The 27,100-nt window shown below is 38.3% G+C and overlaps 1 protein-coding gene across 6 annotated transcripts in view; it reads left to right on the top strand.

Moving 5' to 3' along the window:
- Positions 1-27,100, top strand: part of GREB1 (growth regulating estrogen receptor binding 1) — a 72,474-nt gene that overhangs the window by 35,654 nt on the left and 9,720 nt on the right. The window contains exons 16-29 of one of the 6 annotated variants that reach the window (XM_075145036.1): positions 1,045-1,237; positions 1,826-1,962; positions 2,799-2,882; positions 3,325-3,664; positions 5,176-5,291; positions 5,965-6,164; positions 7,924-8,013; positions 10,078-10,712; positions 18,064-18,166; positions 19,867-20,025; positions 22,389-22,531; positions 23,283-23,444; positions 24,480-24,684; positions 26,083-26,257. In XM_075145036.1, coding sequence (XP_075001137.1) covers positions 1,045-1,237; positions 1,826-1,962; positions 2,799-2,882; positions 3,325-3,664; positions 5,176-5,291; positions 5,965-6,164; positions 7,924-8,013; positions 10,078-10,712; positions 18,064-18,166; positions 19,867-20,025; positions 22,389-22,531; positions 23,283-23,444; positions 24,480-24,684; positions 26,083-26,257 — 2,742 coding nt within the window. Of the gene's footprint in view, positions 1-1,044; positions 1,238-1,825; positions 1,963-2,798; positions 2,883-3,324; positions 3,665-5,175; positions 5,292-5,964; positions 6,165-7,923; positions 8,014-10,077; positions 10,713-18,063; positions 18,167-19,866; positions 20,026-22,388; positions 22,532-23,282; positions 23,445-24,479; positions 24,685-26,082; positions 26,258-27,100 lie in introns of those variants that run through there. The other 5 variants (XM_075145038.1, XM_075145037.1, XM_075145039.1 and 2 more) reach the window with 5 other exon arrangements.

The following is a 27,100-nucleotide window of genomic DNA, read 5'->3' as shown; positions in this document are numbered from 1 at the left end:
ATGAAATGACAAGGCCTTGTCTTTCACAGTGGTTAAGAATGATGATTTTCACCAAAAGTTCATTTTTGCATGTATCTTAGGAACTTACATGACCTATTACAGCTGTTACAGCCTTTAAGGCATTTATTCATATAACATCCTTGAGTGGTAGGGAAGTACCTGTACTGCTGCTTAACTCTGATATTTTTTCCTCTTATCTAATAAAGTTATGTAAGTAAGTGACAAATATTTAAGTGACTATTCTGCACAGCAGGATTCATGCCACCTAACTGAAGTCAGTTAAATGAGGTGCCTAAAACAGGAGTGTCGTTACCTGGGATTGCCCACATAGTCACAACAGAGACACGGGCATCTCTGAGGGCTGACTTAGGTCATGGGTGGACACCACCAATTTCTGGAGTTACTTATTTCTCTCTGCTGGTAACAGAAAGAGCTTGCAGTGACTAGGCTTGTAACTTAGTCACCGTAGGTAAATGCCAAAAATTAAATAGCATGAATTTGGACTGAAGTTTTACACTGGAGCAAGGAATTGACTGTAGGTGTTCCATGTTACTGGCATTTGCCCTAACAATAACTATTCTTCCCTTTCATAATAGCTCTATCACAGGTAGTTTCCCTCTGTTTTTCTGTCACACTGACTTACTGTCTGTCATTTTCTATCTTGATTTTTGTAGGTAAGAATTATATTTTCTTAAGAGCAGCACTAACAATCTGGCCAAAGTTACTACAGGACTATGTGTCTATTGGCAACCGCCAAAACATCAGCTTCCTTTCATCCTTTATCTCTCATATTCTGGTAGCTGTAAGGACTGGTAATTTGCTAGCTAGGGAGCTTATTAGACTTATAGAAATGTTCAGCTGCAGTGAAATAATTTGCATTTCTTTTCCCATCCTTCTATGCAACAAAAGCAGGGCAAAGAATACAGTCCTAAGTTCCTTGTACGTGTTTAACTTTGATTTCACATCCAGGTTAAAGCTATTCCACTGACACAAATGTTCCCTTGTGCTGATCACTTTGGAGAGTTTTGGGTTTCTTTTTTGCAGTGCTATGCATAGCCTTTATCCTCAAACAGAACTGTCTACAGGACTTGTTGATAGACTGTTGAACTGCAGGGAGGTGAAAGAGGCGCCAAATATTGTGACTCTCCATGTGACTTCCTTCCCCTATGCGCTGCAGACACAGCATACTCATATCAGCCCTTACAATGAGATCCACTGGCCTTCTTCATACAGCAATGTAAGATGGATGCTTTGAGGTGCTTTTGTGAGCTTTTCATAAGTTATTTTACATTTACATACTTGGCAAAACTGTGGAAGCTCCATGATTTTTGTAAACAAGAATGAAGTTTGCATGGCATCTTTTTCTTGTTCAGTCTGTTGCGAGTTGTTTTTCCTTTTGCTTATCCTGTCATTTCTTGCTTTTCTTTATTCCTTTTATATCTTCAATAAACTGTAGTAGCTCTGCTAAAAATCTTTGAGCTACGTAAATGGAAACCATCTGAAAATCTGTCTCTAGTGCATTACTGCATAAATATATGTACATACATGGATTTTCTTCGTATGTGTGCATATTTATTCCATACATAGCTGTTCTGTCTGTGTATATGTATATGTGGGGAGAGAGAGAGAGAAATAAACAAGGAAAAATTGGGTCAAACTTCTGTTCTCTCAAAAAATGAATTCTGTTTCTTTCTCTCCTTGTTTTAATACGTCTGAGTAGATGTATGCTTATTAGAGAATGTGATTGCAAATGTATCAGATACCAATGCTCAATCAATTGTAAATTAACTTTACCTTTATATTTTTATTGCTTCATTTGCTTTAGGGTGTAGATTTATACCATGAAAACAAGAAATACTTTGGACTGTCAGAATTCATTGAGTCCACGCTCTCTGGACATAGTATTCCACTGCTTCGGTACGACAGCTCTTTTGAAGCAATGGTCATGGCTTTGGGAAAGAGGTACGATACCCTCCTTTGTCTAACACAGGAAATGTAGGAGGTGCATTCTAGTGACTTGAGTTACTTGGTAGAAGCCTGGTTCTTTTTTTTTTTTTCTCGCTGTCCCACAAATCAGCTGTGTATGCAAGGGCATTTCATTCATTCTTATTTTCTCCTTCCATCTTTTTTGTATGTATTTGGCCTGTAATCTAATCAGTCTAGACGGCTTCTTACTATGAACATGCACACTGTTTAGCCCAATTTAGTGTGTGTTCTTGTTGTGACCAGTAGCTACTTCTATATTATAATAATCTAACATTGCATCATCATGTAATTTCAAATGTGTTATTACTTTTGTCCAACGTTATCACTTGCTGACCCTGGCTGATTTTGATGTATAGAATTTGCGTATACTGCACTTGGACCACAAAGAGAAGTAGACATATCACTATGGTTTGTACACTTAAATCAGGGATAAAAACTTCAGAGCATCATCAGAGCTTGAAAATACATCATCAGTTTTCCTTGGTCCTTGTGGAGCCAGTCTAGAATCACTGCAAAAGTGTAGTGACACATTATGTGCATATGTGCAGCTGTGAATGACTCTTTGGGATCTGTAAGAAGAATGAGACAGGGCAAGTAAAATCTTCTGAATTTGTATTGCTAACTGGGAGACTGAGCATATCCACACTTAACTGCTGGGTCTTGCTACAAGGTGCTGTGGAGCTCTGATCACACATACCAGGCACTTCTCTGAGCAAGCTGTAGTTCCTCTTTGTACTGTGCACCTGGATTTCATTTCTGTGAAAACCAGAGCACAGGAAGCTATTGTATATCCACGTCTCTCCCTTCCATAGATTGGGGATTGAGACAGGGTGTACCTGGGCTCAGGAACTTGGAGTGCTCATCGGATTCTGTATTCAGTCCTCTTGGAAACAAGAGTAAGTTGGTTCAGGGCTTCAATAAGAAAACAAGAGAAACACCACACCACCCCCTGCCCCTTGAGAATAACACATAATGAAGAATACTATTCTCATTGATAAGAGAATATAATATAGATTGATGATATTATTGAGTGCTTTAGCAAATATTCTGTGATAAATTTTGTTACAGCAGTAAAGTCTTGGTAACTTAAAGTGATGTAACCTTACTGGACTACTTGCTTAGTAGTTCTTTACTAAGAAAAGGAGAGACAGCATCAGTTCTAATTGTGAAATGATGCCTTGCAAAGGCTATCCAACTGCAATTTGGTGAGATTCTGTTGTATAGTAGATATGAAGGATTCTTTACAGGAGAAAATCCCGAGTTTACTATATTATGTAAAAATTAGCTTTTTCACTTTAGCCTTTAATACTTCACTATTTAATTCACCATTTATTTCAGGTTCCCCAGATTACACAGTGCAGTGATAAGGACTTTTGTCCTCATACAACACTATTCTGCAGCTATGATGGCAGTGTGTGGTCTTTCTCAGATGAAGAATTACACCTCAGTTGAAACTCTGGAAATCACCCAAAACCTAATAAACTCTTCAAGACAATGTCCTAGTGGTCATGGCCTCATGGTAGTGTTGAGAATTCCATGTACTCCGCTGGCTGCAGTGGCATATGAACGTCTGTATAATGTGAGGGAGAGACTAGCCCTTGAAGACAACTTTGAAATAATCTTGGGAAATCCTAATTCTGGAATCACAATAGGGAAGCACTTTGTGGAGCAACTAAAGGTAACTTGCAGAATGACATATACTGGGAAGCTTTATTAGGTGGGTAGGTGGGGAGACTTTACTGGTGAGAGTTATGGTTGTGACCTGAAGTGCGGGTCTTACTAATAAAAATAAAAACTACCATAAGGAGCATGACTTCTATCTTTTAGACATACTGTCTATTACTCCTCTACTGTCCTACCTCTGGTTAATACTCTGTGGAGTATTAACTAATATGGCTAGAACTTGACTTCCAGCAGCAACCCTCCTGAACAGTTGAACTGCTTTTATCTACAGGGACCGTGAGCAATAAGGAAAAAAGCCCCCCAGATTGTCACAGTTTTAGCAGAATTTTCTCACAAGATCATCATAGTGCAAAAAGATTTTAATCAGTGACCAGTTGAGAGTTATATTATTCTTGTCACCAACAGGTGGCATGAAGGCATCAAATCAGTGATGCTAGTTACGGGTCCTAGGACACCCTGGTATTCACAGCTCAGAACTTTATGCTTTCTGGACTATATGTTGGTTTATGGATTAATTTATATCCTTTATGTCCAGAGTCGTGGGTCATTTGTTTAACAGGCCTCTGATACTGCCTTGTTTTTCATAACATTACCATCATTTGATCACCAAAGCAAAAATGTATTTACATTCTAGGATGGTGTAATATATATACAGTACACTCTGTACTGTCCGATTCAATACATGTTAGATGAAGTCATTTGAGATCCAGGGCCTAATGCTGATCTCATTCTGCTATAAATTAGGCATAACTTATTCTCAAAAATCAGTATTAGTTCTGAATCACATCCTGGTTATCTTCTCTGACGTGCATAATAGTGGTACATGTACAAATGTCAGAGGCTGAGTTGTCGTACTGTTGGTCCTACTGTGTATTCCTTATCCATAGATCAGTCTTACAGCAAAAAGGACTGACTGGTGTGAGTAAAGCAGTATAGCCTGATGCTAAATGATCAAACTATAGATCTAGTTATCAAACTTCTCATGAAGTCATCAGGAACACTGATAGCTTTGGGGGAGAGCAGGAGACTTCAGAGGGTAGCGAGGGAGGACAGTGGTATGTGTGTGGAACACTTCCAGCTTTCCTCTATTCCTCTGAGGTGAAAAAGTCTCATTCCTAGTTCATATTCTTCCTTGGACTCAGACATCCATACATTATCTGCCACAAGAAGCAACCCTCTTCTCTCCCCCAAAGCTCTTACTCAGCTTTACTGTCTATTGTACGATATCCACTCTGCTCGCATATGGCCTGGCCTCAGTGCTATGCAGCTGGGAAACTCGAACGTACTGTCCCAATCTCTTCAGGCTTACAGCAGCAGATTGCTACCTGTAATTCTCTCGGAACTGTGCAATCTACCTATGTTGAAATTGGCTCTGCTCTGTGGCTTCCCTTCGTGGAACATCCATCCACTACAATTGATTCATATAATGGAAGATGAAAGTATACATTTCTGTGTTTTTATTTGTGCCATATAGATATGTCCAACGGTGTTTCTTACCTTATACAGGTCTGGCAGAAAATTGAAGATGTAGATTGGAGGCCACAGACCTATTTGGAATTGGAAGGTTTGCCTTGTATATTGATATTTAGTGGTATGGATCCACAAGGGGAGTCTTTGCCACGGTAAGAAGATCCAGTATTTTCTCAGTGACAGTTTTTTATCCATTGCTTACCAAATGGCTAAAGATTAACTTAAAGAAGAAAACAGATTTCAGCGTCAAGATGTTTCTTTTCCATTTTTGGGCAGTTTTTATATCATAAATACAAACCTCATATTATTAATAATAATCTCCTCTTTATAGTAAGATATAAATAGCTCAGAAAATATTATAAGAGTTGTCCCTTTTTAGGGGAGACAATAAGGGTGTGTTAAAAAAAAAAGTACAGCTACATTAGATACTTAGGGTAGCCAAGACATCTACATGATGCCGGCTTCTGGATTGGCAGCTGGAAGCCAGACAGGATGCCCTGGGGCCATTAAGATGGCACTGAATGCTTTTGTATGTTCAGCTGAATCCCATTCTGTGCGTTAGGCTTAGAACACAAATGATTATTCTTTTTCTTATGCTGGTGCTAATGTTAAGTGCACTAGATTAAGCTGCATAACTGGATTAAGAAAAAGAAAAGTGTATGCACCACAGTGGTAAACTTATTAAGCACAGAAGGTATACTGTGTTCTACCTCATCCATAGTTTAAGCAGATCATGAAAAAATTCCCCTTTGGCTGTGTTTGTAAAAGAAATAAGGGAGTAGGTTACAGTGAGTTTTCATACTACCCCCTCTTGTTTCTCTCCAGATCACTGAGATACTGCGACCTACGTTTAATAAATTCATCTTCTTTGGTAAGGACAACCTTGGAGCAAGAACTTGGTTTGGCAGCATACTTTGTGAGCTCAGAAATTCACACAGAGAAAGCAGTTGTGAGTGATGTGTTAGAAAGTGACCCGGAGAAACTAAGCAGCACTGATAATGAAGATGAAGAAATAGCGACGGAAGGTATTATTAGTAGTGATAATAAAAGAAGCTGTAAAATGATTGAGTTGTATTAGAAAAAGCAGGATTGTATGGATACCTACTCAGTGAGGGTTTCTGGAGTTAGACTTAGAGTCAGTTCTGCTCCTCGGTTTTGCTTCATCTCATTGAACCTGTGTTTTCTCACCCTCCCTGCCCAAGGACTGCTGCTGCTGCAGCATTTTAATCTCTTGCAGTCCTGCTGCTGCATCTGTTCTCTCTCTTTGTTTTTTGGCTCCCTTCTCTCCTCTCTCTCCCTACCTCCTTTGCCCCATATTTTCTGGCAGCCACAAAGTGGAGCTCGAGTGGGTACATCCAGTGACGCTCACTGTTCAGAGCACTGTGCCGTGTTGCCCTCCCTGCAGCAGGGAAGCGTGTGCTTTGCCGTCTGAGAAGCATTGACCCGATCCCCTCCCTCACAGCAGGGGCAACTCCACCTAAACTGTCCCTGACTGATGCTACCGAACCTATGCTTGCATACCGACAATGATGAAGATTCCTCCTGAGGAAGTATATATATAGTATATAGTACAGCTTAGTAGTGTCTAGTTTGTAAGGTATTAAATCGTATGGCTAGAAAATATATCTGAACGTAGTAACTTCTGAGTACTCCTTGAAAATGTCCATAAATTCCAATTGACAGTATAGAGTTGGTGAGTTTATAATTTCTTAAGAGAGTAATTAAGAACATATAAATGTGTAAACAAACAAAAATAATTTACCCCGGAACTGTTGGGGTTTTTTTTTGAGTGAGAGTTGATGGGCGTTACCAGTTATCATTAAGTTCTTTACATTTTTCTTTACTGTCTCTTGTGCCTTGCAACTGTGGAAAACAAGGGATTTTTATCCCCATAGGTTACTTAAATCTCAAACTGCTTGCCTTCATTTCCTTTTCTACACTATGAGAGGAAGAGAGCTGGTTACTATTCACCTATTAAGTTCTTACTCATGGATAATAAGGATAGCAGAACAAGCAGAACAAAAATATTTACTTTAATCAAATATATACTTTTCATAGAGGAATGAAATACCTGAGGTCATACTCAATCTACAATGGAGGCCTACTTTATATGTGATGAGTACTTTTGTCCTTTTAGTTGAAGTATGCCAAGATGTATGTGATCTGAGTCAAATGGGTACCTAAGTTGTTAGGCATCTAAGTTGTAAGGCTGTTTTCCTAGTCCATGAAGTATGGTATGCTCCTCCAGAGTCCAATTCAGAACACCTGAGATAGACTTACAGTCTAAGTTTTCTGCCAGCAGTGCTTATGTCTCTCTTTACTATGGTAAAACTGTACAGAAACAAGCATTTTAACTTAGAAGCCTAAGCTAGGAATCTCAAGTGAATGTACTTGGTGGCCGTCCAAATATGGATTTTCATCACCAGAAGCTGAGATTTAATCTGGCTATAAAGCTGTAATGTATGGGGTAGGAGGTAATTTCATAATGTTCTGACAAAATAGAGCTTGTTGCCTGTTGGTTTCCCTGACACTGGATTAGTGAGGAAAGACAGACATGGGTAGAAAGAGAAAACACGGTTGAGACGTGCCTAGAAATTACCAGCTCCTGGCTCCAGCATTGATTTTGTGAAGCTATTGAAGCTCAGCATAGTTAGATTAGACCATAGGCTGATCCACACACTCTTGTGTGCTTTTCCCTACTTTGACAATGTAACTGTGCCTTCTTACAGGCTCACTTAAATTATATTTTGTTTTTGTTTTCCCCGACTACCAATCATGAAACAGGTTCTACTTCAGAAAAGAGAAGTCCTATGAAAAGAGAAAGATCTCGTTCCCATGACTCTGCATCTTCATCTCTCTCTTCAAAAGCTTCCAGTAAGACCTTAAGATCATCTCTATTAAGTTACATTTAGGACATAAAAGTGACCTTTTATTCAGCTTATTGGAGAATTAATAAAAGGCATAAATCACTAAGGTTTTGGTAAGGCCATTTAAAGATGATAACTTTAAAAAAAATAAGCATCAGACTTCTGAAATGTAAGAAATAAGATCTTTTCTTGCTTGAAAAATGATCATAGGGTGGGGTGCCTAAACCAGGCACTTCTTTAATGTGTGCCACTGAGGTATGAACCCTCAGTTAATACTGGGATGGCTGAGAGTTTTCACTGAAGCTATGACAATTTATGGAAAAGAAAACATGCTTCACATTTTTAAAAAATCTTTTGAAAATCTGTAGGAGAAAAAGCATGCTTGGTCTCACTGGTATTTTTACCTTTTTGTTTTTGCTCTGGAATGTTCACTCATTAATTTTGCACTGTTTGAAAGCTCTTTTGGAGGTGGACAATTTTTTAAATCTTCGGTTTCTTTTTAATCTGCAAACTGATGTCGAAAGCATGAGAAAATGTCGAGAACTACTACAGCTCTCTAATAAATTTCTTTGCATGCTTTTTATGCAGATAATATTAAAAGGAGAGTTGAATAAAAGTGGGGAATATAAATTGTACCATGACTTCCTAGGATTCGCAATGCAGCTTTTTAAAACATGCTGGTTTTTGTCAGTAACAATAAATTCTTTTTGATCTAATTGTAGTTTTCAACATGGTGACATGCGTATTTGGCCCATGATTTCTTTTCTACAGGCACAGTGGTGGTTACAAGAGGAAAAAAAGTTTGAAAGCATTTGGATAAGCTTCATCAACACTTTAATTTTCAGAATGTTTTTTTCTTTTTTAAAGTTGGGCTGCTTATCAGTTCCATAGTGTCCATGGGGCCTGCTTGTGCCTTTGTGGCCTCAATTTGCCTGTGGTTAAAGAAATCTTTCTTCCTTTCTTTTTTTCTGTGCTCTTGGATACTGGTATTTTGAGGGATGTCACAGTGGTTTTACTTGAAACCATTCACACTGCTAGCGATATTTTTGTATTTATTGCTAATGTCCTTTACTGGCTACTTTAGATTAATATGCAGCTAGAGTATATCTTACTATTTCTTGAGACCAAGAGAAACTACGGACTTTTATTAGTTCAACATATGGGGTTTTTTTGAGAGACTGTTGTTTTCACCATGAGAGGAAAGCTGGTTTTATCTATGTTCAGCTTCAGACAGACATTCCTATTACCAGGTGGAGACTTATTCCTCAACCAGTTCTCAGTCTACTTTGAAGACTGTGAATTATTTGCATCTCCTCTTTGGAATTCACTAAGTATTAAAGATGCTCAGAACCACTTAAAATGAGGCCTTAAACTTTAAAGAAATCTTAGTAGTTAGAATACTTAAGGTAAAAATATGCCATTTTCAGAAAATCAGCAATTAGTGGTGGGGTATATCTGCATGACATATTCAAGGCCAACATTCGTGAGTTCAGTATGTGCTCTGAGCTGACCAGAAGTTGTATTAATGCATTATGTAGCACCAGAGACTTGAGAGTCAGGTTTTATTAGATCAGACTAAGTGCTGCAGTGACGCAGACACATGAGTGTCAGCTCAGGTCTGACTCAGAGCTGAGGACTGTTTCTAGATGTCAGTCTGTATAGACATTTCTGTACTCTGATGGGGTAATAGCCTGGGAATACTTATTTTCTTACACTCTTTTAAACGATGGTTTCAGTAATTTTGTATTTGTCTTGAGTGATGAAAGTATCTGATGAACATCTTAAGCAAGGAATGGATGAGGGAAGTAGGGGACAGGACAATCACTGAGATCTTTCCTGTGCACTTTAGTACTTTAAAAGCCACTTTCTGTGTTGAGATGAATACTCCAAACTAGTCCCATTATGACTTCCTGTACGAGAAAAGTGAAAGGAAGAACAGGAGTGGGACTGCAATGTTTGATGGATACTCTACCTAAATTATTTTTTGATTATTTTTTGTTTTGTTTTGTTTAACTATGGCATTGACTAGCAGAGACAGTTGCACTGTGTTGAAATACAAATTTTCTTTTAGTTACAGCATTCTGCAGTGAGTCATCTCCTCCTTTAATAGCAGCAGGGGATACAGCAAAATCCCCCCACCAAGTCCTAAGCAACAGCGCTGAAGAAACTACAAATAACTATGAAAGGCAGAAGCAGAAAGTAGACAAGGGGGCACAAACAACAATCAGCAAACACTTGCCACTGGTAACTGAACAGCTGGATACAAAACAAAACATAAAAAGTGCCCAAATTTCCATCACCTCATCATCCTCCTCACCTTTCTCCTCCTCTTCTTCCTCCTCTGCACCTACTCATAACTCCTTCATCCTACAGACCTCTCAATGCTCCATGACCAAAGCATCAAAACAGCCTCCCATTGTTTTCCTGCCCAAACTGGTTTATGACATTATTACTTCTACGGACAGCAGTGGACTTCCCAAATCATCTTCCCTCTTGCCTTATCATTCTGTTATGTGGGCAAGTTCTTTTCGTCCTCTCATGAGTAAGATGATGACTTGCACGGAGCAGTCTCTATACTACCGCCAATGGACGGTTCCCAAGCCAATCCATATGGACTACAGCAATAGAAATGAGGGCAGAATGGACACCTTTCACCCAAGGAGGCTGCTGCTGAGTGGGCCACCACAGGTGTGTAATAAGAACAAGGTATTATCATTAATTTATTTTGTTTAATTTTATCATAAACTGGGAAAAAAATATATTAGTTATTGTTATTCATACTTGAAGGGGTTTTTTTTGGTAGAGAGTAAGTTGCTTATATTTTATTTCCTAATCCCTTCTAATAAAATATCTTCCTTTCTTTACTGTTAGCCTGAGTTCAAAGACAATGAAGCTGCAGCAATGTTCATTTTCTGTCACTCTCTCTCCATTAAAATGTTTTAAAAGGTGGTTTGCTCAAGAGATAGATTTCATGTATAATTTCAGTTTGTTAAAGTTGAATATTGTTAAATAAAGATCAAAGATCCTCACAAAACCACTTTCTTATGATCAATCTGAAGACAGTTGGGAGTTTGTAATTAAGTTATTTTCTCTGTTTCCTCCACACAGCAGACAGAAATAGAAGCTGTTGTAAATAATACATGTAAGAAGGCCAGTTCAACATTAGCAGAGCCACATTTACAAGATGAGTAGCTGACCCAAGGGTTTTTAAATTACTTTGAAAAGATATATGGAAATAGGTAGAGTCCTGAGAAGTTCTTTCTCTTTTAAATTCTCTAAGAATGTTTAGCACTTATCTCTGAGCAAGGTATCTGCTAGTTCAATGCACATGTTACAGGCTAAAGGTAATATTGTGCCTCTCATGTTCTGCTGAAGTATGAAGCAACAAGATAGAAAGAGACACCATGCCTACTGAGAGCATATATATGTTCTGTGAACCTCAGAAGTCAAAAAGGATAAATCTAAACCAGGACAAAGACCCATGTTTCCAGTTATTGTAACATCAACCCAAAGAATTAATCTAAAGATAGTTACTGATTTAACTTGCCACGTGATCCTCTCTTCTATGCCCATCCACTGCAAAAGGAAACTACATATTGCTATTTGTTAAATTATTGTATTCCATTGTACACCCAAATTTATGGTGCAGTGGAGTAGAAAGAGCATAAATGGGCTTTTCATATTGGGACTTCCTGCAAAGGTTACTGTAATTCATAAAGGATTCCAGAAAGTACTCTGATGAGCAGTTTTTCACTGTCCATTCGTTTGATCTAAATTGTCCATGTTGGCCAAAGGTTGAGGTATTACGTGATCAAGAAACTGAATTTCATACTCAGCTGCACCATAAAAATGAATACATTCTGGAAGAGAGATGTCGTTCATTTCCATCTCAAAGAAAAACACAGGCTGTGACAATTTTTGTTAGAATTTTATATGCATACAGATCAAACCTCACAAAGATACTATTCCCAAAGCCACCCTAATATCCAGATTAGCCGATAAGTAAATATTTCTTTGGTATTCATTTGGTTATAGGTCGCAAATGTAAATCTGTGATTTTCAGAAGAGTCATTCAGAGACTTCTGAGAGATACTACACACCTGTGAGAAGGTTTTGACGCTTCACGCACTTGGAACTTGCCATTTAACTAATTATAATTAAACAGGCAGCTTATTTATTCATTGGGTCCATTCCAGGGTATGGTATTCACCACTTTTCACTATCAAACCTTTTTTTTTCAAATATTGAATAGGACTCCTGTTGACCCTCTGTACAGCAGTGAATTTCAGCCTTGACATAACTTCTTTTACTTGAAACTCCATCTCTTCTCCAGCTGTCTCCACAATGCAGGTTATTTCCTAGTCTTGCATTGGTCATACAGTTGGATCAGTTCCTAAAGGACACTCTTCACATGTTTATTCATTTTATATTCCTTAGTTCTTTCTGAACAACATACCTGTTTCCCACAGAACAAATTCACACACATCAAATTAGGAGTATCATGTCTTCTTCCTAAGTATCAAAATTTAGGAGTATATATTCATTTCAGTATGTGGAAAAAGACAGCAGCTTTGCTTCCTTTACAGTTTTAACCTCCGAAAGTACTAAAAACTCCTGTAAACGAAACAAAGAGCTGTAAAAGTATGTTGATTGTTTATTGCTTTAAGGTATAGCAATACAGTGTTTCTTCTAGGGAATAGTTACAATAAAATATGCAGAAATTAGAACTGCCTTTCTCTTTTTGGGAAGAAATAATTTTGCTTCCTGAAATAGGTTTTACTCACATGTGTGTTTGATAATACTAACATTTTACTGGACTTAATGCGTGAAGAAATATAGGCAGAAATAAAAACAATTATTAGACAGCACCTATCTGAGTGTTAATAACATCTCAGCCAAAGTATAAGACTGCCAGAGTACTCTATTTTCAAAAATTAGGAAGTAGTTGTTTTCTTTATCAGGCAGCAATTACTGTACTAAAATTCAAATCAGGAAGCTATTTGTTGGTTAAAATGAAAAATATGAAATCCACACAGGAAGAAAACTAGGCACATTAGTGAACCAAAATTATAATTCTCACTGTCAGGGTAGTTAGTAATAAAGTACACTCACCCTTCTCTCACAGAGACATTTCACCTTCTGTACTGGTCAAAATGTTTTGCTAGAAGGCTTGATGCATTTTTCCAAGGACACTTATGTACATTAGAAGGCAATACATGCATTATTTTTACAAGAGGCTTTAGGAAATGCAACCAAAGCTGGATAGGTATAGAATAGATCTATATATTAATCTGTAAGTTAGCTCACATCACCGAAGTTAAGCCACTAGTTAGTGAGTATGAATAAATATGCACCACCATGAACAACATGTATCATATCTATGGCTAGAAATCTAGTCCCTCCTGCACCCAAGAAAATGCCTATAAGGAAGCCTAAATTCACTAAAATATTTTTCTTAGAAACATTCATCTTAAAGTTCCCAAAACGGCAGATCAAGGTTTTGTACCTTTGTTTTTTAACTGGATATTACAACTTAGAACTAGCATTTTCCTTAAGCGTGGAAGCTGCTCGTGAGCATGGCTCAGTCCTGTGGCACCACATCCAGGGAATGAAGCAAGCACGTCTTAAGACACTTTCTAAGGAAGAAAACTGCTGCCCATATTATTTGGTTTTCCTCTACTCCTATTAAAATCTTATTACAATGGGCTTATATACCATTCAGCTTATGTACCATTCAGCTTATGTAAGAAAAATATTAGGGAAATATTTAATAGATCTATTGTTAGCTGTGTTTTAGAAGAATGTAGCAACTGGAAACAGCCTTTGATGATGTGGTGGAAGAACATGTGATCAATGAAGAGTATAAAATATGGAAAAAGAATACCCCCTTCTTATAAGGGTACCATTTGACCAGCTGTCCGTGGACCATCAGCATGTTTTCTATGAATCACCATTGGTTCGCAGACCACAGTTTGAAAACCACTGCCGTGGTATGTTAAACTAACTCACCTGCAAATTAAAATAGAAAAGCCTTATGGAATTATTTCCCCTTTTGCCATATTTCTCCAAATGTGAAGACTGAAATCCCATGATACTTCATAGCAACATGTAAGAATAATAAAATACGTCTAGTGGTCCTGGTGTCCAGTGTCTGGAACAAGTTAAAAAAGAGAACTAATTACCGTTAGACCTGCTGCAACAGCACTTTTGCATGTGACTTCCATGAATAAGCGTGGAGGCACACACATAATTTCTCTGACTGGAATATCTCTCTCAGATTCTTAGACATACAGTTTGTTTTCAGCTTATCCTTGATGTCTATGGCAAGCACAGTTCAGTGGTCAAAATCTTTGGAGAGCTTTTCACTCCTCTTAGGTAGTGTATGTCTTTGACACAAAAACTAGTCCTTCATACCTCTTGAATTTTCTGCAGGAAGAATTTGAATTCATATTCCTTCCTCCTGCTCAGCTACAGCTATGCTCTTCACGAACGAAGAGCTGCAGGGTAAACATATTCTTAGTTTTTTATGGGCCAAATCATCCCTTGAAGTAAGGATGAAAATAGAAACCAAAAGACTAAATCTTCGCAGGCCCAAATTCCTTAGTTATCATAAGTTTTCACAAGGTTTGAGATTTTTACTTCTTAATCTTCTGGGATTTTCTTCTTCTGAGTCTGATTCATCAAACTTCTGTCTTCCAAACTCAGGTAGATGGAAACAAATTAGAGTAATACTTCCCTTATTTGGGAATATTGGCCCCCAAGTGCCTTATCTGTTAAGGCACTGGGCACTGCCACATGTTTGAGGAACCTCTTTCTGGGAAGTAGAGCTGTCTGTAGCAGCAGCATCCCTCATGTACATTTTGTCTCAGGAATCTAAAAATGCAGCCCAGTTCCAGGTTCCTTCATTCTTTTAATCTGTTTGCAGCTTTTACGTGCAGAGTAAAGACAGGATATGGAGAAAAACACCTTGCTCAGAGTACTTCCTTACCAGTTGTCATCACTGTTAATATATTATACCATGCTTAAGCCCAGAGTCACTAATTAGGATCAACACGGCATTGTACTAGGCTTCTCTAAAGGCATCTAAAGCTACAGCCCAATCATGTATCCAGTTGTCTAAAATTTCTTTGCAGATCTTCTATTTTGTTGCAGTTGGGAGATGGAAGATGGGCAAATATGGGGCTTTATGCTTCAAAGTTGTACATATCCTGCTTGCAGGATCTCTCTGCAGGTACCCAGGATGCCCAAACTATCGAAAAGAGGGGTGGTGACAGATGGGGCAAGGACTCTTTGGAGAGATCTGGAAGCTCTGTTTATGGACAACTATTAAGTATTTTCAAAGAAAGAAAGACACTCTGTGCAGTTCCATTTTGCCTAGAGATGGTACATATAGAAAACAATACAATTAATTTTAAAGGTGCATTTACCTATCTGGGCATGCTACAAATTCAGTTGTTCAAGGTTTTTCCCTTCTGGAGTAAACATTGATGGTAAATGAGAAGTCATTCTTTTCTCATTTTCTTTTTGAAAATCTTCTTCTTAAAATGACCTGGAAAAGGTGCTCTCTATTTCATCAATTCATTTTTTCAGCAGCAAATGCAGGCGAATGTTCAAGTGAATGGAGTCCAAATATGAATGTTGCTGTGTGCTCAGCCTGCTCTCTCCTGGCAGAGAAACATTCTGAAAACGTGGAGAGATTCCTGCAAGTTCCCACCAGCATTTTACGTGCTAATATATAACAGTTCATAAAGCTTACAGTACTGTATCGGATGCTTTTTATGTGACAGATAATGAGATTAGGTAAGATTGATGCATAGAATATTATAAGTACATATATTTTAGTTTGGTGGTTAGGGACTAGCACTTGTAGTCCGGTGGTTTTCACCATTTTTGACTCATGACCCTACAGCTTTGTCTATACTTGAGTCAATTGACAACTAATACCCTTCATCTAAGTACCATGTGTAGTAGCGTAGTCACTCCCAGATACATTGTTGAAAACCATTGGTGAAGACTGGTCCCCCAGGGAAAGAAAAATACATGATTTTGATAGAATACATTTTAAATGGTTACCGAAAAGAAAAAGTAAGGTTTTCAGCCTGTTGTTCTGTTGACAATTCTAAGTATATATTTCAAACAGATTAGGAATTAGTTTTTCACATAGATACCTGATATCAAGGGAACAGACTGTGTACTTTTGCCAAATGATCTCTCATTTGTTTGAAATCAGGGAACTGTTAATCTGTCAGGCCACGCTGTGTTTAATGAAATGATGATCAGAGGCGCTTTAAAAGAATATGTTCATAAGGGCATATTAAGGTAATCTCAGACTTGAGAGAAAACATTGAAAGTATTTTTTTCAAGAACAAATTATCATCAGGTGTGCCTCAGATGTGGGAAGATAAGATGTTTTTCTTTAGCTCGCCAATCAATAGCCATTGCAGCCAAGTTTAGAACCTTGTTCCAGAGTCAGCAGAAAGATTCTCATTAGTCTCAATGGATTTTACATAAAAACCCAGACTGGGAGTTAGAAACATCTGGCCCATGGGCTGACTATGGTCCATGCTATCATTTCCTCTGTTCTAAGTCACTTTTTTCCTGTGTTACTGCTGGATAACAGAGAGTTGTGTGCTACACAACAGAGAGTTGGTCTACCATATGTACCTGAAAGGCTTATTTGACCCTCAACAGGGATAACGGTACCCTTTTCCACCCTTGGCAAGCAACCTTTTAAAATATAGTCTGATTTATTAAGAACAACAGATAGTGAACTTTGACCAAAACAAATGTTTACCTACTCTTGCTTCAGCTTCAAAGCCTCCCTTTCTCAAATGTTGAGAGAAAATTAAAATTTCACTTGACATATATGGAAAATAGTAAATTCAATACTATATTTAGTAAATCAACACCCTATGCTTCTGACATGTCCTAGCAGTAACAGCAGTGAAGCTGGGTTTCAATTCAGTAGTAATATAGACTTAGTCCAAAATCTGATACCATTTTGTGAAATCAGACAGTTGCAGCAGAATGTGTCATAACTGACCTACATGTTAACCTCCCCTGTACAGGTGTGACATTAGTCTAAAGTTGTCAACTGGACGTCAGTGCCATCCTGAGGCTGAACTATACACACACACAAGAAATCACGGCGTGTTCGTTCTCCTGTGAGAGGGACATGAGCTTGCTGGTCTCTTTTTTCTCATTGAAACCCATTGTGTATGGCTTCCTGTTCAAGTGTAACGGCTTGTAAAGCTGTCTGCTTAGATATGGCATTATTTACTTGATGTTATCATCAGCAAACTTTATATGAAAGACACAGAACAATCCATTGAGTAAATCATTGGCTGTGGCTTATATCTTTCAGCTGAAAAAACTATAAGGGGGCAGCAATACTATTTGGCATAATGAAGAGAAAATGTATATAGTGTGTTGGTGGGGTAAAAAAGAAAGGAGAAAGGTATAAACTGAAGATAATTTTAAAATGGACTTTTAAAAGGTAATTTTAAAACAGTGGAAAAGAAATAATACATTTTCCTCACAAGAAGTGGACAACACATTGCTACATATACCATGTCCTCCAGGAGTGGAAGTGGCCTGCACAAGTTCTATGGATGCGTGCCACTTTGCTCTTCAGGATAGTCACTACACTTCAATAGCAGTCGGTGTACTGGTAAATTATGCAAATATGAAAGGGTTGAGGTAATTCTTTAGTTATCTTGTAGTCTGAGGAGGTTTTTTGGAACATTGTATGGATTTTTAAAAGTTCATTGCCTATGTAGAAACTATAACATCAGGAGAGAAAATTTTTGTCTGTGGGCCTGTATTTAGACCTGTGATATAAAATGCATTTTCCAAACTAGCTTCCTGCATAGAGAGAACAAAACTGTTGAGCATTTAAGCGTTTCATTTATGCCAAGGAATATACAAATACAGGGATATGCAAGCGCTGAATATTAATATTCAGTTTCACTGCAGCTGCAATTTCCAGATATGTGGAAAAGTAACATGTTGAAAAATGGAAGTTTACTTTTATATTTTCTAATTTATATATTTACAGATAGGGAAAACAGGTGCCTATCTGCAGTTCCTCAGTATTTTGTCCCGAATGCTGATTAGACTGACAGAAGTGGATGTTTATGATGAGGAAGAAATCAACATTAGTAAGTTCTTGATATAAAAAGATTTGCTTCTAGAGATTGTAGAAAATTGTTATGTTACACTGAAAAGTAGTTGTCTGTATATTCTGTCGTTCACCTTTGCAATTAATTTACATTATTGAAATATTTTAAGAAAATTTCTGTGTCATCTTCAACTGATACTTAAGAATATTTTCTTATTTTGCTCATCATTTAGAGTTTAGTTTTCCTCTCAGTAAGAAAACCACATATCTCTGTTTTTCTTGGGAAGTAATCAACAGCATTTATGTATATTAAATGATATCCAGCCATTGTTTTTGAGTTTAGAATTGGAATGAACTTTCATGGTAAAATATATAAAAAGAATCAGTGAAATTCTGGCAGATTTATACCATGAGGAGCAATGTCATATTTTCTAAGTGCATAAGACTAGATGAGGGAGGAAAACAGTTCCTGCTCTCTAATAGCTAATTTTAGTCCAAACTTCCTTTATTTACAGTGTATTACTCCCTTGTGTTTCCAGATGTATTTCTGTAATTAAGGGCTGGACTACATAGAAAAATATGGGTGATATTTTATGGGATATGTATGTCTAATTCTGCACTAAAAGCATGCCCGCAGTCAGCCGAGGAGGGTCTTAGATGGGTGCTAGCTGCCTCCGTCAGACCCTGGCTGGAATCTGTTCAGGCATTTCACTGTGGGACTGTGCCTCAGCTCTTGTCTCTGAGGGCTTTTTGGGGCAGTACCCAGGAGTCTTCCTCCACACTGAGCTGTGCTTGAGAAAGAGGCAGCTATCCCCCAAGGTTTATGCGAAATCTGTGGAAAAGGTGACCAGTCTGCTAGGGGAGAGGTTTGTGCAAGCAATGCTTCGTATTTTAGGCAGGATTTTAGGGGTAACTCACAGTCAGGTCATGAAGATAATTTCACCATCTGACTAATTCCACCTGAGTTTCATATTTACTTTGGGTGCCAAAAGACAGGGTCTCACCTGTTGTAAATAATCATTTAGTCTATAGTCATAGACACGGAGTTATGGCTCTTTACAGCAGCTTACAGCTGACCCCTAAACTGAACTCCTTACTACTGTCCATTTTACTCGTCAGATCTTTCATGCTCTTGACAAAGGTAGAAGAATATTTTGTAAGGACTTGTGTTCATCTGGGTTTTTATGTCAGTTAACATGTTTCAGAAAAAGGCGTGATTTCACTGCACATTATACCAATAGCATTTACTATTTTTCTCTTACCCTAGGGTGAATTATCTTTGATTACTCTGGTCTTATCACTAGAAGAGGCATTTGACTTTAACTCTGCACTGTACTTAATAGTGCAATTTCTGAAGCTTTAAAAGGGCTTATTTTCCTCAGTGAGAATAACATATCTTTCCTCAACTGAGTTCACAAACTTGGAAAGACTCCAAGTGCCTGGATGCAGGTAGATCAGCCTTACCAGACCCTTGACATTGTTTTCATCATCATCCCACTAACTGTTCCAGTAAGACTACAGAGGTCTTAAATTGATAACAAAGATTTAAAAGCCAGAATTGCATTGAGGTATGAGGTACATTTGTTCAAAGTGCACCTCTTGGTGCATAATAATATTGCTTCCTCAGAATGATGAAAAAAAATGCTGCAGGAATAATAGGCATAGTAAAACCATGTATAACAATATAAAGAGCTTTAAAAATTGTAATTACATGAATTCTTATTTTTCAATATATCATAGACATAAAAGAAGAATCTGATCAATACTATCATCAGCCTGGAGATATGTGGCCAGATTTGGAGACGTTTAAGAAGATGCCTTTTGACTACACTATCCATGACCCGAAATATGAAGATGCAAGTCTGATTTGTTCAAAGCTTCAGACTATAAACAGTGAAGGTTAGAATTTGAAAAATCTAAATTGGTACACATATATGTATTTATTTGTTTGTAACGTGAGAATCCTGTTAAACTTTTAAACAGAGTGAAATTACCAGAATTGCACTTGACTAAGTAATCGTGAAAAAAGATTTGAAGTTTGCCAGATGAAGCACCAGAGTATGAGCCTTATAAATGTTTTGTGGAATATTATATAGGTAGTCTTTCATTAAAAAAGCTCTGATTCCACAATAGGTTTGTGTATTTGAATGTTTTTATGTAGTAGCATTGTCCTGCTCTGTAGTGATGAAGTGACTTATGTGGGTAAAGTTATTTCTGTACTTAAAAGTGTTTATAGGTTTATTTTTTAGGTTTTGGTTTAGGTTTGGAAAGCGTGAGATGCATATGTCCAGATCTAGATTCCTGGAGTATTGAGGTGTGAATTAGTCCTCTGAGTTAGCCAGCTGGACATACACAAGCCCATGGGACTGGGTAGGATGTATCCAAGCATGCTGAGGGAGCTGGCCAACACCATTGTGAGGCTACTGTCTGTCATTTTTAAAAGGTAACGACAACTGGTGGAGGTTCCTGATGGTTGGAAAAAGGAAAATGCCATGCCCTTCCTCTGCAGGGCAGAAGGAGGATCGAAGCAATTACGGCCTAGTCAGCCTACCCTCAGTCCTCAAAACAATTATGGAACAAATTCTCCCATAAGCCATGTCCAGATCCATGAAGGACAGGAAAGTGATTGGGAGCAGCTAGAATGGATCTATCATAGGCAAATCGTGATTGGTAAACATGATTGCATTTTATGATGAAATGACTGGCACTAAGGACAAAGGAAGAGCAGTGGGTTTATCTTGACTTCAGCAAGGCTTTTGTCACTGCCTTCTATGATATCCATATAGCCAAAACTGGAGAGAGATGGTTTGGATAGGTGGATTGTAAAGTGGGTGGGAAATTGGCTGGACTGCTGAACTCAAAATGTGATGAGTGGCACAAATCTAACTGACAGCTGGGTATGCACGGCAATACTCAGAGACTGACAGTGAGGCAAATGCTGTTTAAGATTGCCATTAATAACCTGGTCAAAGGGACAGAATGCAACGTCAGCAAGTTCATGGATGTTACCAAATTGGGGGAGCAGTCAATATGCAGGAAGGTAGCGCTGCCATTCAGAAAGACCGTCCAGGAAGGAACCTCAGGTATGGTTCAGCAAAGGTAAATGCAAGATCTTGCACTTGGGATGGAAAAATTTTTTGCAGCTGTACAAGCTTGGGGCCAGCTGTATAGACAGCAACTTTGAGGAAGGTGACCTGATGATCCTGGTAGACAATTTGAACATGATGGCTTACTAAATGGCTTACTAAAAATCTAGCGAGCAGGTCAAAGGAAGTGATTATTCTTCTGTGCGTGGCACCTGTAAGACCACATTCTGTCAAGTTTTTGGCTTCCGAGTACAAGAAAGACATTGACATATAGAAGTGAGTCTAGTGGGTAGCCACCAAGATGGGTAGAGGCTTGAAGCACATGATGTACGTAGAAGATTGAAGAGAATTGGATTTCTTCAGTCTGGAGAAGTCTAGCAGGGGCATCTGATTGCTGTCTTCAACTTTGTAATGGGAACTTATAGACGCAAACTGTTATAGATACACAGCATAAGGACAAGAGACAACAGACACAAGATGCAACTTGGGAAATTACAATTAGATAGTATGAAAAATATTTCCAGAATAAAAGTGGTCAAATCATGGAGCAGGTTGCCCAGAGAGACTGTGGAACTCCACTCGTAGTGACGTTCAAAACTTGACAGGACAAGGAACAACCTTGAACAACCTGATCTGATGCTGAAAATCTGAGTGAAAGGTTTGGCCAGAAGTCCTTTTCAGCAGAAATTACATCTCATCTTCCTTCAGCCTCCCACAAAGAAGACCTTTTTTTGAAATGTGGATTTTCAGTGAAGAGCAACATCACTAAATTTGCCAAGTTCATTTCACATAATCTGTGATGTCCGTCACAGGACTGCAAACGTCTGTCATAAGACTCTTTTTTACTATTTATTACTTTTGCAAGCATTCAACTGATAGTAACAACAGCAACAATAATTTTAATAATCTGGCTTTGCTTACACCTCAACCTTATGTGAAATCTGTACAGAATTATCATAATAATGAATTTGCAGATCCTTCTTTATAGTCCCCTTTGCTGTACATAACAATTTATAAAAATACTACGCTCAGAATCAATTCATAGCTTGTTTCGCATGTGTTTAATCCTGCCATTGTTCCTAGAAGCTAATTACAGTGATAGAAACAGTTTGTCACACGGGAATACATTCTGGCCTTGAATATATGTTACATTTAAGTTGTTTCTTTTTTTAATAGACAGATCAATGAGCAGGAGACAGGATGATATGTATACACGCCGTCAAACAACTAGGATGAGATTGTCTAAGTATGCAGCATATAACACCTACCATCACTGTGAACAGTGTCATCAGTATATGGGTTTCAATCCCAGGTACCAGGTAAAGATTTCCAGATATTACTCTGCAGATCAGACACTGAAGCAGACAGAACCCAAACACAGTTTTGTGTACATTCACTGTATTTGAATTGGCTTAGAAGTTATGTGTTAAAACCAGCTGATTTACAGATTTTGTTGTTTCTTGAGGTTTGCCTGCCTTGACCAGACTGCACGTTGGGGGTCAGAGGACTGATCCTTGCCTCATTTACACTAGTTTATTCAATTCTGTAATCTGCATTCTACATGTATGCTACCCGTTAAAACTACTTTCCCAGTAAACTTTTCCCACTGGGACTTGCTTACATTTTCACCTGACTAACTGCAAAAGATGCCACTCCTGACACAGGAGTAGTCCAGCATGGAGTAGTCTATATGTGGCATACAGACTGTTATTACTCAGATAATTTCCTGCCGATTAGAATGTGAGGAAGAAGGTATTAGCAATGCAAATACTGGTTTTTATGTGTCAGTATTTCTGAAAGCCGAGAGTGGCCTGTAAGTACTGGTACCATCTGCAAGACAAAACTGAAACAATGGTTTCAAAAGAGGGAACAGTTTAATTTATATTTTTTTAGTGTATGCTCTAGCCTAGGAGGCATTGCTTAACTCCTAGTGATCATGAAGTAAAATCTAATGCAATACAGTAAGTGATTGTAGTCTGTTTGGTAATGTTATAAATGTGTATTAACTACACTGAGACCTTGTAGTTTGACTCTAACCACTGGAATTATCCTATTTTTTCCCATATTCAGCTTTATGAGTCCACTCTGCATGCATTTGCCTTTTCCTATTCTATGCTGGGAGAAGAGATCCAGCTGCATTTTATCATTCCAAAGTCAAAGGAGCATCATTTTGTCTTTAGCCAACCAGGAAGACAATTGGAAAGCATGAGGCTACCACTAGTCACAGATAAGGTAGATGGATAATTACATTTATGGCCATATATGGGAGGAGACACCACCAATTTTAAAATTTGTTGAATTAGGATTCTTTATACTTCAGGTCCTGCTGTCAAGAGATATTGAAGATGTCCTGATACTAAGCTTGTATTTTCTCCCAGAAAGGGAGACATGAAGCAAAACTGTCAAGGCACCAATAAGCTGTTTCTTTTGCTCATTATCAAGGTTGATCCTTTGGTATAAACACTCTTATTTGGGGCAAAAGGTCTTTGGTTATGGGTTTAAAATGTTACAGTGAGAATGGTTTCAGCAATGAGTCTCAGAGATGTCGTTTTGTTTATCATACAGTTACTAACAGGAAGCAATTTTTTACTGTAGAGGAAGGCAGTGGATTATCCTGTCTTATCCTGCATAAATGGTCAGTTGCTTTCATATAAAATTAAGGCTTTCAAAGAATATTTGTCATGGCTTCAAGACTGTCCAAGGAATCACATCACGCTTGTAGAAAACACTTTGTAGGGTCATCCATCTGACAGGCTATGCAAACTCTGATGTTGGCCTTAGTAGGAACCAGACTAAAATCAGTTGCCCAGACTGGAACAGTCCTGGATGTCTGTAGAAACATGGCTTTCAGAAGCTGTACTATCAAACTTGGAAGCACCTAGTGAGTTTCAATGCATTCAAGATTGAGTAATAGCCAGTCAGAAGGGGTGTACTGCAGTTTTGGAGTAAGGTGTTTCTTACCATCTTATGTCATACAGACCTAAATCCTTTTCCAGATCTAGCCTCAAGGTCCCTGTGCACTTGGCAGGTCAAGGTTAGCAGTCCTATCCAGTCCACCACACTCTCACCAGTCGAATAAGCTAAAGTGATAGAGTTTTCTTTTTCCCAACTCTTATAAAAGTCACTTATTTTCCTATTAAGCTGATTTAAAATGTAGCAGTTTGTCCAGTGTCAGTGAATCTGATTTATTCTCCTGAAGGATCTGGTTCTCTTTGTTTAAACATTCTCCAGCTTAATACAGAAACTCACACTTCTTTTTATTTACAGAATGAAGATTACATAAAAAGCCCCACTTTTACTCCCACCACTGGTCGCCATGAACATGGACTTTTCAATTTATATCATGCAATGGATGGAGCCAGTCATTTGCATGTTTTAGTTGTCAAGGAATATGAAATGGCCATATATAAGAAGTATTGGCCCAACCACATCATGCTTGTTCTTCCAAGTATTTTCAACAGTGCTGGAGTAGGTAAGTATAACAAAAAGTTCTAACAAATGTGGACACAGGACTTGGGCCCTTGAGGTGTGGTTACTCAACAGTGAAAAGTAGACACATACGTTGTAGCTAGCATATCTGATCTGGTGATCTGGATTCTCTTTAAAGACAATGTGTCACAGTCGAAGATGCAGTTCACTTAATCCAGGTCACCTAAAACAAGCTAGATGAATTGCACCCTGGAAATACTTACTGTTCTCTATTGATTTTAAAGGAAGCTGAGGGTGTTAACTCAGATGGAGTTACCTACTCTGTTTCCTCGTGGAAATAAATTATGTGCTATTTGCATAGGCAGTGATGCACTGATTAGGTACATCTCTTAGGTAGGTTCTGCTAATATAATATCTGTGAAATAATCAGCACCTCGCTTTTACTGCTGGAACAACTTATAGACAGCAGTAGTGACAAACATTCAAAGTAGATCATCAAGGGAAATTGTTCCCATGTTATTCAGTTGGTCAATCAACATCTCGAGATGTTTGCGCTAACAGATGCTAGTGGAGCCAAATATCTCTCAGGTTGAAAGAATCAGTTGCAAAACCCTTAAGGCACTAGCAAATCTCTACCACAGAAGTCAAACTTCATTTTCTGTGCTTCCCAGTGGGGTCCTATAAGTCACTTGCTTGGCAAGTGACAAGGTAAGTTGGCTCTGGGGAGTGTTAGGGTGTTAAAATCTTCAGAGTGATTTATGCCCTGGTCTGCAGAAGTATTAATGTCATGTCCTGGTTTCGGCTGGGATAGAGTTAAATATCTTCCTAGTGCTGTGTTTTGGATTTAGTATAAGAAGAATGTTGATAACACACTGATGTTTTCAGTTGTTGCTAAGTACCCTGCTAGTCAAGGACTTTCAGCTTCCATGCTCTGCCAAGTGCACAAGAGGCTGGGAGGGAGCATAGCTGGGGCAGCTGGCCCAGCTGGGCAACGGGGTATTCCATACCATGTGACGTTGCTCAGTATATGAATGGTAGGCGTGTTCCAGGAAGTAGCGATCACTACTTGGTTATCGGTCAGCGCGGGTGGTGAGCAATTGCATTGTGCATCACTCATTTTGTATATTCTATTATTATTACTATCATCATCATCATCATCATCATCATCATCATCATCATTATGATCATTATGATCATTATTATCATCCCTTCCTTTTCTGTTCTATTAAACTATTTTTATCTCAACCCACGAGTTTTCTCACTCTTACCCTTCCGATTCTCTGCCCGTCCCACTGCGGTGGGGGGGAGGGAGTGAGCGAGCTGCTGTGTGGTGTTTGACTGCCTGCCAGGTTAAACGACGACACTTCAAAAAGCTTCCAAGTTAAAAGCAAACAATTTCTGCCCCTACTTTTAATCTGATGGCTTATATCCTTGGTTTCAGGTGCTGCACACTTCCTGATAAAAGAGTTGTCTTATCATAACTTGGAGCTTGAACGAAATCGGCAGGAGGAGCTGGGGATAAAACCTCAGGATATTTGGCCTTTCATTGTCATTTCAGATGACTCCTGTGTTATGTGGAATGCAGTAGAAGTTGATTGTTCAGGAGACAGGAAAAGGTAAATAGAGTAATATATGCTTTTTTAGCTGATCTCTTTTAACCTTTCACTGCATATCAGTTTTGAAATTACATTTGATATACTACAACTTTTACCCTGTACAAGCAGAGAATAATAATTGCCTAACGAGAGAAGTCTTTTCCTTAGATATCTGCCTTTGCATAGCACATAGCTTAGTGCCTGTTTTTCATTCCTGTCCCCTGAGCATTTAAGTGCCTGCAGCCTTTGCTGTATAGCTTGACTCTGGTTCAAACTACAGTTACTTGGACTGCAGATTTCAGACTCTGTAAACAATCTCTGTTTCACTGGGCAAGCATGGGCATTCACATGTACATTTTTAACAGGATTTTTCTAAGGAAGCTAATAGACATTTCTGTGCAAATTGTGCAAGTGATTTCCTCTGGCTCTTTTGTCAGTCCCAGTCTGTATGGCTCCTTTATTAGCTCCCCAAATCCCCAAACAAGTATTTTTGTTTTCATTACTTTAGAACATTGTTTGTACTAGATATTTTTATCTATTCCCAGAACGGTGCTATGCAGGATTTACAGCAAACCTTCAAAGAGAACTAAACTCAGTGAAAACTGAGATTTATGGACTCTAGGGGTGGGGTAGGAGGATTGTATACTTTGCACTTAAGTTATGGCACAAAGTCAGCAACCCTCCTAGAGTAATTTGGAACATTATCCAGGTAACTTTAAAAGTTTACATATCTGAGTGGATACTTTGAAAGATCCAGACTAAGTTTCAGATCTGTCATACCAATCCCCACCACATAAGCACTAGTTAACTTTAAGTTTTGATTAGAGAGACAAAAAGTTGCAGTAAAGTAAACAACACTGAAGT

The sequence above is a fragment of the Calonectris borealis genome, chromosome 3 (genome assembly GCF_964195595.1).
Source record: "Calonectris borealis chromosome 3, bCalBor7.hap1.2, whole genome shotgun sequence".
Taxonomy (NCBI): Eukaryota; Metazoa; Chordata; class Aves; order Procellariiformes; family Procellariidae; genus Calonectris; species Calonectris borealis.
Note: the sequence above shows the minus strand (reverse complement) of the source record. Positions and strands in the feature narration are given on the sequence as shown.